Source organism: Protopterus annectens, chromosome 8.part0 (genome assembly GCF_019279795.1).
Source record: "Protopterus annectens isolate FY-2018-M chromosome 8.part0, PAN1.0, whole genome shotgun sequence".
Lineage (NCBI taxonomy): Eukaryota > Metazoa > Chordata > Ceratodontiformes > Protopteridae > Protopterus > Protopterus annectens.
In genome coordinates this window covers 1336671900-1336684269 of record NC_056741.1, presented here as the reverse complement: position 1 = coordinate 1336684269, position 12370 = coordinate 1336671900, and the positions used below count along the sequence as shown (strand labels likewise).

The following is a 12370-nucleotide window of genomic DNA, read 5'->3' as shown; positions in this document are numbered from 1 at the left end:
TCCATGGTAAATAATACTGAATGATATTGAATTGTTTGTTTCACCATAATAACTACGTTTAAGTAAGAAGAAAGTGTTAATAACTATGCTGTTGCATTTCTAAATGAAAATCATTAATAAGTGTTCAACATTTTGCCCTGCCATATTGTTTGAGGTAGTGGTGTTGCACATTTTGGAGGTAGAATAAGTGTTCAACATTTTGCCCTGCCATATTGTTTGAGGTAGTGGTGTTGCACATTTTGGAGATAGGTGGTTGAAAGTTATGAGGTGACACAATTTATGACAAATGTGCAAAATGTTTGACAAGTATGAAAAACTGAAAATGGAAAAGCAAATCTTAGCTGTATTAAGTGCTACTGGGTTTGTACTGATTTGAGTCCTACAGGCGCACATTCGGTGATAATTAATTACCCAAACGTTAACTGGGAAAACTACTCAAGTACATAATTACCCAAACATTAACTGGGAGAACTACTCAAGTACAAACTCCCTTGCTCAACATTTCCTAGAATTTATAAACTCAAACACCCTGGATCAACTGGTCAACACCCCCACCAGAGGTGACAACATATTGGACCTGGTCATCACCAACATGGGCGACTGGTGTTCCACACCAGAGGTCAACCCCTCGCTGGTTAGCTCTGACCAGAAACTAATCACTCTGGATATCCACATTCCGCCACCACCCCCGGTCAAAGAAACCACTGTGAAAAACTTTTCAAAAGCAAATTTCACATTACTTAAGACCGAGGTGGGAAGTTTCAAATCCCCCATACTAAAGTATAACGCTGTCCAAGCTGCAAAATCCTTTACTAATGCACTCTACGGGCACTTACAAGAATGCATGGATCATGCTATCCCAAAAAAAACCAAGACTCACTCCTCCAAGAAAAGGAAACCAGTCTAGTGGACCCCTGCCATAAACAAGTTATACAATAGAATGAGGAAACTAGTACAGAAAAGAGTAAAACCCCAAGAAGGGAAGACATCCCTGATCAGTATCAGCAAGAAACTACATTCCCTCATAAAATCATCCAAGGCTAGCTTTGAAAGAAAACTTACTATGGGCACCAAAGATAACCACAAGGCATTCTTTAGCTATGTCAAGAATCTAAGTGGCAATTCTCAGATCTGCTCAGAGTTAGTGCAGAATGGCACAAAATACACTGAACCGACCGATATAGCCAACATCCTGGTGGACAGGTTCAGTGCAAACTTCACCTCCCTCTCACCCCCAAAAGGGCCCATAACTATACAAGAAGAATGTAGTGCCCCTTAAATCACAGACACTCAGGTTAAAACAGCCCTCTCCAAAGCCAAAAACACAGCATCAATGGGACCGGATGGTGTCCCAGGCTGCATCCTGAACTAACCCCTCACCTAAACACACTGTTTAAACTCAGCATCTCCACAGGCTATGTGCCCACAGAGTGGTGCACAGCAACGGTGATTCCGCTCCACAAAGGTGGAGCCACAATGGACCCCAGGAACTATTGCCTTATAAGCCTGACTAGCTTGGTCTGCAAAGCTATGGAGTGCATCATCATGGATCTCATTAACAGAGACATTGGAAACCTACAAAAACAGGACCCTACCCAGTTCAGCTTTCTTAAGGGCAGATCATGCCTCCTAAACCTGGTGGACTTCTTTGAGACAGTTACCAAGGCTATAGATGAGGGAAAGGTAGTCCACACAGCCTACCTGGACCTCGCAAAGGCCTTTGACACCATTCCCCACTCAGGTATTATAGACAAGTTTACCAGCCTGAACATAAACCCCTACGTCACAAGATGGGTAACCAACTGGCTCACGGACAGAACCCACTTGGTAAGAGTTGCAGGAGCTAGGTCTGACTCTAAACTGGTTACACCTGGCATTCCCCAGAGCTCAGTCCTAGGACCTCTCATGTTCGGCATATACTTCTCAGAGGTACAGGCAAGCACAGGAGGACTATGGCTGACCAAATTCGCAGACGACTGCAAACTAGGGGCTATAATTGTCTCTCCGGCTGACACAAACATCCTCCAAAAGGGTCTCACTGAGACAGATACCTGGTGTCAAAACCATGGCCTCAAGCTAAATGCCAGAAAGTGCATAGTCATCCTCTTTGGAAAAAACAATGTACCCACAAACTACCACATAGCTGGTAGCCCCCTAAATAGGGAAGACAAAATAAGGGATCTGGGAACCCAAGTAGATAGTAACCTCTCCTTTGATAATCACATTGTCAAAGTGGTTAGAAAATCCTTCTATATGGCCCACCTAATCACAAAAGGGTTTGCATCCAGATTGAAAGAGGTCATTGGGCCCCTCTACGCATCACTCATCAGACCCATCATAGAGTACAATGCCCCATTTGGGATGTACCTTACAAGACATCTGCAACACTTGGAAAGACCACAGAAGTACCTCACCAAGAAGATCACTGGCCTCAAGCAGATGCCCTATGCAGCTGGACTGAAGAAGCTCCACCTGTACTCTGTTGCATACCACCTACTCAGAGGTGATCTCTGACTGATATACAAGGCCATGTCCAACCCAGAATTGATGGACATGCTCCACCTAAAGAAAACTATGAGCCACACGCTCCAGGGATCTAAACCTCACCACAACAATAAATAGCACGTGCTGGAGGGATAGATTCCTGTCCCAGAGATTTCCCATGCTTTGGAACAAGATTCCAATCTACATTAGGCAGAGCTCCTTGCTAACCCTCTTCAAGAGAAACCTTGACGAGTGGATGGAAAACAGAAAGTTTACCCCATGGATCACTTCAATGGCTCTGCTGGACAGAGGCACAGGGAACTAATCTAAGGGGGCAGCGAAAGCCAACACATTCTGGCTAGGCTTATAAATACCTTCGGGCAGATAGCCTAGTACCTACTTATGAACCTATAAGAACCTGAGATCTTCAAATGTAAAGTGTTTAGTTTTGTGATAGATCTCTATGATAAAATGACCAGTAGCATGTTGCAAGTGTGTTATATGTACAGAGAAAAAAAATATGTGTTTGTGAACACGCACGCAGCTAACATACTTAAATGTGTGTGTATGCATGGGTTAATGTTACGGAGTGTTAACGGGCACAAATATAAAATGTAACTGACATAAGTTTGTACAACTTGATCATATTTTAACTTGATCATATTTTAACGTAGTGTAATATTTATTTCATAGCCTCAGCCTATTACCTTGAATGGCTTTTCCCAGTCTCTGTCTTTAAAGTGATTTTGAGCAAAATTTGTGTAGAACCTTTAGATATTCATCACCCGAGGCATTACTTAGATGACGGAAGTAATGGCTGCAAACCTTGCAGTGACTAATTTCTCCTTGTTGGTGGTGTTGGCGGTAATTGCTAAAGAATTTTCCCTCGGTTACTTGTAAGAACCAGGTGTAACCTGTTTGTGTACTTTTTCACTGTTACACTGTTTCACAGTGCCTGCTGTGGGTGTTGCCCCCCCCCCCAAGCTAATATTTATTTGACATTTGTTAACCGGGTTGGTCTGACTGGGCAAAACCCTTTTTCAGCAGAGACCCAAGGAGAAAAGCTTCAGTATTACAATGCACAGACATTTGTTACAAGTCAAGTGGAAAAAATGAAATGAAAAATGTGAGTTAAACAATGAATAATTGTACATAATAAGTTTAGTGTTGTTTATATATATATATATATATATATATATATATATATGTATATATATATATATATATATATATATATATAAACACATACTGTAGAAAAAGAGAGATACTAGTAAGTCGGGGATTTATCATCAGTGACTAACCCAGATAAATGGGCAGCCATGGTGGTGCAGTGGTTAGCATTGTCGCCTCACAGCAAGAGATTCTCCAATTCAATCCTTGACTGGGGTGCCTTCTGTGCAGAGTCTGCATGTCCTCCCTGTGGTCGCGTGGGTTCCATCCAGGTGCTCTGGTTTCCTCCCAAAGACATGCTGCAGGTGGATTGGACACTCTAAACTGGCCCTAGGTGGGAGTGCATGTGTGTGCCTTCTGTGGAAGGTTGGGTGCCACTGCCAGTCATGAGCACACAGGTGATCCACTGTGGCAACCCCTAACCAGGAAAAAGCTGAAAGAAGAAGACTAACCCAGATAAATGTTTGATAAAGTATGATCAGTTATAAGTAGATTTAGGCAGAAACATTATAGTAAGGAAAGGAGGTATATAGAAAATAGCACTAGTAAGAATATATGAGGTGAACATAATATTATAATTTTATTTGGGGGTTGTACTATTTCTAGACATAGGGAGCCCTAATCTTGACTCTTTGAACTGATTATGCTATTTATGCAGGCCATTCTTTTGGTTACTATAATTCTAGGGATGGGGAGCCAAGTCAAGGAATCTTAATATTCACTCTTTGAAGGGATTATGGTGCTTATGCAGAGCATTCTTTTGGTTACTACAATTGCAGGGTTGGGAAAGTTTGCCATACAAACAAAAAGTGCAGCGTTTAAGTCTCGCAAGGAAAATTGGCTAGGCTTAAAATAGCTCGTAAGGGCAATTAGCCTAGTACTTATCTATGAACCTATTACACATTTATATTTTAAAATATCATTGAACAGTAAAAACTTGCCTTCTCCCAGTACTACAGACAGTTTATGAGAAACTAAATGCGTGACTCTTTATACATAATAAATAAAAAGTACGCATCATATTATTTGGCTTAATTAAGAATACAAGAAGCAGACAAAAAGAAGATATTATACAAACAATACCGGATGTCAATCTTGCCACTTTTGGTCTTGACATCCACGGTATGGACGTGACTGTACGTGTTTTCGTCATGAAGTCGTACAGGTCTGTACCATTGTAATGAGCACACCCCTACTGGATTCTCCAGTGACGTTACGGAAACAAGGATAAACCACAGTCAGTATTTATTGATATTTGAATGTGTTTCATGACGTGCGTCTATTCATACATGATTAAAAAACTAAATTGAAAACGATTACGAAAAGTTAGGTGTTCGAGTTCTACTGGGATATAATTGTTCATCGCTCATGTCCCATCAAAACAGATTGGTAGTTTAAATGTTCCCTGCTTTAAGTATCATTGAGGAAGTGCAAACAGCTGATTTACTTAGAAGCTTTACTTGGATGTAATGTGTTTGTTTTAGGAATTGGATGCCCCTTTCATGTTAGTACCTGGACTTCTGTACTCTTCTGAGAAACAACATGGACAGTCGTGAAGAAAAGGGTTAGTAACAACACATTCTAGTAGCTGAGGCATTTTGCAGCTAAACGTTTCACTTTATTGTGTACATATTCAAATGTATTCGTGTAGGCTGACTTAAGGAACTACTTCTGATGTCATTTACTGTTATTATAGAAATAATACAGAACGTTGGCCCACTGATTTTTTTTTTATTTTTAGCTGTTACAAAGAACTTGGTGGAGAAGTTAGTGGTTTTACTGCCGTTAGTTAGCTTTTATGATCTCTTCCTAAGTTGGCGCACATTTAGGTGATAGTGGCGGCAGCATTATGCTCTGTTGACATACCCTGAATTCTTGAGGATGTTGAGAAATGGGGAGGCATTTGGAAGCATATAATTAACTTTAGTGTCATACTACTTGGTCAGTGTAACACACAGTAAGAAGTATCGTAGTTCTTGGCAATTGAAGTCATGTAGTCAGACAGTTGGAGATAATGTCCATCACTCTGTGTAGCATTCTCCCGTTTTGATAACTTTCTTAGTTTTTTATGCATTTTGGGTATCTTATTGGCTTTGATGCAATCTTTTTAAAAACGTTCTATAGTATATGATTTTCTTCAGCTGAAAATGCTATCTCTTATCAGTCTTAAGTGGCTGAACAGTGTAGTATTTGATTGAACATTGATGAGCATGGGTACTGATTTTAGGTTTTCTTTTCATGTAGTTGGTACTGAGCTTTTCAACACTGATTTTTCCAGACTAATAGTTAAATAGTTAAGATTTTAGTATGTGTTCTGTTTAAAAGATCCCGTGTTTCTAGATTTTGGACCATCCTTTGCAGGAAAATTGATCCCATTTCAAAGTTGGATGTGCAAGTCTGATAGGTGGTTTATCAGAATGTCTGCCTTTGGTGCTGATGGTGAAAAATCTGCAACAGTTTTGTTAATCTGAGGCAGTACTACTACAGATGCTGTTGCTGTTTCCCAGATTATGGCTGTAAAAGGTCCTCTGTATGCACTCAGGTTCTAACAGTAGTGGGTACTTTTCTGTTAAACCCCTATCATGCAGTTTCGCTGTCAGATCGCCGTGTCTCGCTTTATTCCTCAGCGAGCTGTGCAGATCCTTTTTATGTAGTGTTTACAAATGCACTGGCTACCATCATGTGCGAATTAGTAACCTGTGCCTAGGTCATTCAGTGTTGACGTACGTATGTTGTGTTGTTTCTCTTGACATTGTCATTTACTGTTTGTTTGTGTATGTCATTTACCGTCTGTCCTTCTTGCAAGTGGTGATGAAATGTCAAGATGGTTGCGCTAAGGTTTTCTTTTGTTCGTCAGGAAAAAAATAGCCACTGCAGTTACACTTCTACGACAACACTTCTGTAATTCACCCACTCCATGTCCTACTACTGCATTAAAGACCTCTGCCAAGGACCTTTCTGTTCTTCTTAACTGTTCGCACGCCTTTCAAAGCGTGTCATCATGAGAGTTTGTTCTTGTTTGTATTTTACATTGGAGTTTTACAGATATATCAGGATTTAGCAATGAATATATTTCTTTTGGCAGCATACAACATTCTTCCATCAGTAGTCTGCATATTCGAAAGACAAGAGTAAGTACAATTAAGGCAGGTAGAGTTGTGTTGCATACACCATACAAAAGTGAGTGATGCTTTTTAAGTGTGGATCAGTTGACAAGCAGGTGAGTAGCTGCAAAACCAAAAAAAGACCAGTGATATTGTACTTGAGGGCCTCACCAGTTCATTTCGCACATACGTGGGCGTGTCATGAATTGAGTGACAACCCGGTCTGCATATGTAATTTGCTCGTGCATACATGATATGAGAATATTAACGTAAATTAAATGTAAGCAGTCTTGCAAATCTCACTTTACGGTCATTCAGTCTATTTAATCAGAAAACCCGAATTTTAACAGCACACTCTCTCTAATTCAGGAATTTACAAATGTGCAAAAAATGACAAATAACGCCCATAACACGTACACTTTCCTAGTGTTAATATAGTTGACCTAAGTCAATGGTGAGAACCACGCCTCTCGCACAGTAAAAAGCCTGATGACGTGTTTTGCTGCTAATGTTTGATTTTGCTGAATCTTTTTTGGTTTCATTTGTTTGGACAGTAAAAAGTGTGATGAAATGCGTTTTGCTGCTAACGTTTGACGGTTTTGTTTCTTTGCTGGTTATGGTGCAATAAAACCTGTCAATTACTAATATTGTTAGCGGTTTACTATTATATTTATTGTTCTATTATATGTCACTGCACTTGTTTTCTTTTTACATTTTGTTGTACATTCGGAGGGAATGTGTATTTATGAATGACATGTCACGGGGGTGGGTTTTAGGCAGGGCTTGCTTCTGCACATCTGGTGAGGGCCTCAAGTACAATATTGCCAAAAGACACTGCTATCAGGTCAGACAAAGTATACCTAAGTATAATACTGGTGGGTATGTACTCTGTAAAATATGCACGTCTGTGTAAAATAAAGGCGAGACACGCCAATCTGGTAGCGAAACTGCGTGGTAGGGGTTTAACGGAAAAGTGAATAGCTGCAAAACCAAAAAAAGACACTACTATCAGGTCACACAAAGTATACAGAAGTATAATACTGGTGGGCATGTACTCTGTTCAGTATGCACATCTGTGTTAAATAAAGGCGAAACACGCCGATCTGGCAGCAAAACCGCTTGGTATGGGTTTAACGGCAAAGTACCCAGTAGTGCCAACATAAGGTTTGGATAGCATTTCTGAAGTTTCGACCTTCAGTGAGATGTGTAGGTAGCTCTTGTTGATTATTTATTTATTTATTAGTAAGTTAATTATTTAGTTAACCAAGGTGAGCTTGTCCAAGGACTCATTTTGGTTGTAACCTGTGGCCAAATTAAAGATTCCCTTATACCCCATGATAACAGCATTTTTTTTAAATTGTTTGTAATATTTTCATGGTTTATATGCTATCTGTTTATGTATTCCAGTGTCGCATTGAAACAGACTACATACTGGATTAAAGTCAGAATGCAGCCTGCTTGAGACATCAGTTAACACCTGGTTAGCATGTCCACAAGCTCATCTAGGAATGATGCAAAACAGTCAGTTGCCCTAAAGAGCTAGTTTAGGAGCTGTAGAAAAATAATATGGGGAGAAAATTTTTACTTCACATAGTGAGCAAATGAGGTCAGAATCTAAGTTCTAGAGCTGTGAAACAGGAGTACTGACTGGTGCAGCACCATGCTACTTGTCCTTCATTACATCATTTTCTTTCAATTGTTACATTTTTTAATTGTAACTTTCACAAATGTTAGTCTGTTTATATTTATAAACTACTGCTTGTGTAATCCTTTTTACTGTACTTCTAGCAATTACAACTTCTTAATTATTTCACTTATCTGATGTATTTTGTTCTTGTCATATGTGATTGCATCAGCTCCCAGCTTTCGTTTTTGTTAAATCCACAGTTCTCCACAATGAGTCTGTACTTCACTCCCACTAGCAAATTTAAATCTGTTCTGTGCTCCTAATTTAAATGAGTAATATTTTAATGTAATGTTTATTATACATGTGTGTAGTATAAATGTGTGTATATATAATTTATTTGTATTTATATTTAATATTGTGCATTATAATTTAAGTCTTTTAATTACTGTATGTATTAATTGCGCTATTATTATAGTATTAAGTACAAATGATTATGACGATGAACTGTGTTTTGTAGATGACGTTTTGATTCCCTAAACCTTCATTTGTGATTCTAAGCAAGTGACTTACCCATTGGTCCTATGCTGTCTGAAAGGTCCATGTGGATCAGTGCTGAACTCCATCTTAAGAAATACAAATAAGCCTACTTTAAACTTTTGGTCTGGTACAAATCATTGTGTACTACTACAGTGATAAAAACATTCTGGGGTATTTGTTTGTTTTCAATAGACCTTTTCAATAGACCTTTTTCCTACAATAGTTTTTTTTTTCACATGTGTCTTATTGCCACTTGTTTTTTGGTCTTTTGTGTGTTATTGATAAATAGATATCTCACAACTAGTATAGTTTATGTAGTATTTCCTATTACCATGTCATCTTCAGCATGTTCAGCAATTAATTTTTCCCTGTTAGTATTCTGCTTTCAGAATTTAATTACAAAACAGAGTCGACGTAGAACATATGCACCTCAACATATTGAGCATCCATTATTTCATACAAATATCATATCTACACCAAGTACATAGAAGAATGAAACATATTTCCTTTTCCACTGCACTACCCTTAACCCTCCACATCTGGCTCAAATTTGCCTGAATAGTGGTAGTGTTGTGGAAAGGGCTTTTCTAAAATTAAGATGCATGTTGGGGGCAAGGTTAAAGTTAGCATACAGCACTAAGGTGGAGCAGGGGAGCTTCAGCCCCCCCCCCCCACTGCACCTTACTAATACGTGCTAATCCTGTTCCTGCCCCTGCCCCAACCCTAATGAGCATCTAAACTTTAAAAAGCCCTTCCCGTAACACTACCACTACGCAAGACAGCATACATTACTAAGGTGGAGCGGGGGAGCTTCACCCCCCCACTCCACCTTACTAATATGTGCTAATCCTGCTCCTGAACCTGCCCCAAACCTAACGAGCATCTTAACTTTAAAAAGCCCTTCCTGTAACACTAGCACTATGCAAGACAACTCAGGCAACTTAGCGTGTGTGTGTGTGTGTGTGTGTGTGTGTGTGTGTGTGTGTGTGTGTGTGTATGTGTATGTATATAAAATCTGTGTGTGTTTGTAAAATATATATAATGTATGTGTGTGTAAAATATATTTTATGCACATTTTTTATATATATATATTTTACACACACACATTATATATATATATATATATATATATATATATATATATATATATATATATATAATCTATAAAATATGAGAGAGAGACCTAGTTCAAGGCTCCAGAGAGCACCCCTGCAATCCCAGGCTACAATTCTTACCACACTTTTTGGCCACCAAACCAGGACCGAAACACTAAAGGTGGAGGAGTGTCAATATTCACCAAGGATATTCACACCACCAGGCTAGTTGACAACACAATGCGTCTGAAATTCTCCAGGTGCAACTAACACTAGGCAAGACTGCAATCCAAATTGTAGCTTGCTCCAGATCCCCCAGCATGCCCCAAGATTATCACTACACCTTTTTAAACATACTGGAAAATATTAAGATAGAACCAAATACCCTAATAATGGGTGATTTTTAACTACAGTGCCATTAACTAGGAAAACTACTCGTGTACCAACACCTTTGCTCAACGGTTCTTGGAATTCATAAATTCCAGCGCCCTGGATCAACTAATCAGGATAAACTAACCAGGGGCTCCAATATCCTAGACCTGGTCATTACCAACATGGGAAATCGATGCTCCACACCTATGGTCACCCCCTCGTTAGTCAGGTCTGACCATAAGCTAATCACCCTTGACACCACATCCCACCCCAATAAGGAAACCTCCATAAAAAACTGCTCCAAAGCTAACTTCATGCTACTCAAGTCAGAAGGGACAAACTTCATGACACCCATGAAGACGGGAACAGAAAGTTCAACTGCTGAATCCTATACTAAGGCACTGTACGAGCACATCCACTCATGCATGAATCGTGCCATTCCAAATAGAACCAAGATACTCTCATCCAAAAAAAGGAAGCCAATCTGGTGGTACCCTGCCATAAACAAACTTTACAACAAAAGGAAGAAACTGCTGCAGAAAAGTGGGAAATCCCAGGATGCAAAAAAACTCCAAAGCTAGTTACGAAAATAAAATTGCCAAAGATTCCAAAGACAACCACAAGGCATTCTATAACTATGTCAAGAATCTAAATGGCAATGCTCAGATCTGCTCTGAGCTAAAACAGAATGGCATTAAATATACTGATCCCAAGGATATTGCCAATATCCTGGCAGATCGATTCAGTGACACTCACCCCCTAAATGGCCCATCTCAATACTGGAAGATTGCCAAGTTCCGGTAATAACGGTCACACAGGTAAAAAACACACACTCCAAAGCTAAGAATACAGCATCCATGGGACCAGATGACATCCCAGGCTATGTACTACATGAATTACAATATGAACTGGCACCTCACCTAAGTGTCATGTTTAATCATAGCCTCACCTTAGGTTTCATGCACACTGAATGGCACAGAGCTACAGTTATCCCACTCCACAAGGGGGGATCCACCTTGGATCCTGGAAACTGCCGTCCCATCAATCTTGACGAGCCTTATCTGCAAGGCCATGGAGCGTATTATCATGGAACTTGTAAACAAAGACATTGGCAACCTTCAAACACTGGACCCCACCCAGTTTGGGTTTGTGAAGGGCGGATCTCATCTCCTGAACCTGATTGACTTCTTTGAATCAGTCTCCAGAGCCATGGACAAGGGTAAGGTGGTTCACACAGCCTATCTAGACTTTGCCAAGGCCTTTGACACTATCCTCCACTCTGGAATCATAGATAAACTTACTAAGCTGGGCATTAATCCCTACGTCACCCAGTGGGTTGCTAACTGGCTTACTGATAGAACCCACACTGTGAAAGTAGCCGACTCCAAATCTAGTTCCAGACAAGTGACAAGTGGAGTACCTCAGGGTTCAGTCCTGGGACTGCTCTTGTTTGGCATCTATTTCTCTGAAGTACAGGCCACCACTAAGGGACTCTGGCTAACAAAGTTCGCAGATGACTGCAAACTGGGAGCCATTATTGAATCCCCAAATGATGGAGATACTCTACAAGAGGGCCTTACAGAAACAGATGCTTGGTGCCAGAGCCGTGGGCTCAAGCTCAATGCCAGGAAATGTATAGTTATCCCCTTTGGGAAAAATCATGTACCCGTGAATTACCATTAGGTGGCAGTACACTAAACACTGAAAGTGTGATAAGAGACTTAGGGACACAGATGGACAGTTGTCTCACCTTTGATAACCACATTGCCACAACAGTCAGGAAATCCTTCTATGTGGCACACCTCATCACCAAGGGCTTTTCATCCAGAATAACGGAGGTCATTGTCACACTGTACTCATCTCTCATTAGACCCATTATAGAATACAACGCCCCGTTTGGTATGTACCTCTCAAGACATCTGCAACAACTAGAAAGGCCACAAAAATACCTCACTAAAAGAATCAAAAAAGAGCCTTAAAAA

At 40.0% G+C, this 12370-nt stretch overlaps 1 protein-coding gene across 1 annotated transcript in view; it reads left to right on the top strand.

Annotated features, from left to right (window-relative positions):
• Window positions 1-4876: 4876 nt before the first annotated feature.
• CEP95 (centrosomal protein 95) overlaps window positions 4877-12370 on the top strand; it is a 1662476-nt gene continuing 1654982 nt past the window's right edge. Inside the window, exon 1 of the mRNA XM_044080881.1 lies at window positions 4877-5218. Within this exon, the coding sequence (XP_043936816.1) occupies window positions 5197-5218 (22 nt within the window). The 5' untranslated portion in view covers window positions 4877-5196. The remainder of the gene's footprint in view (window positions 5219-12370) is intronic.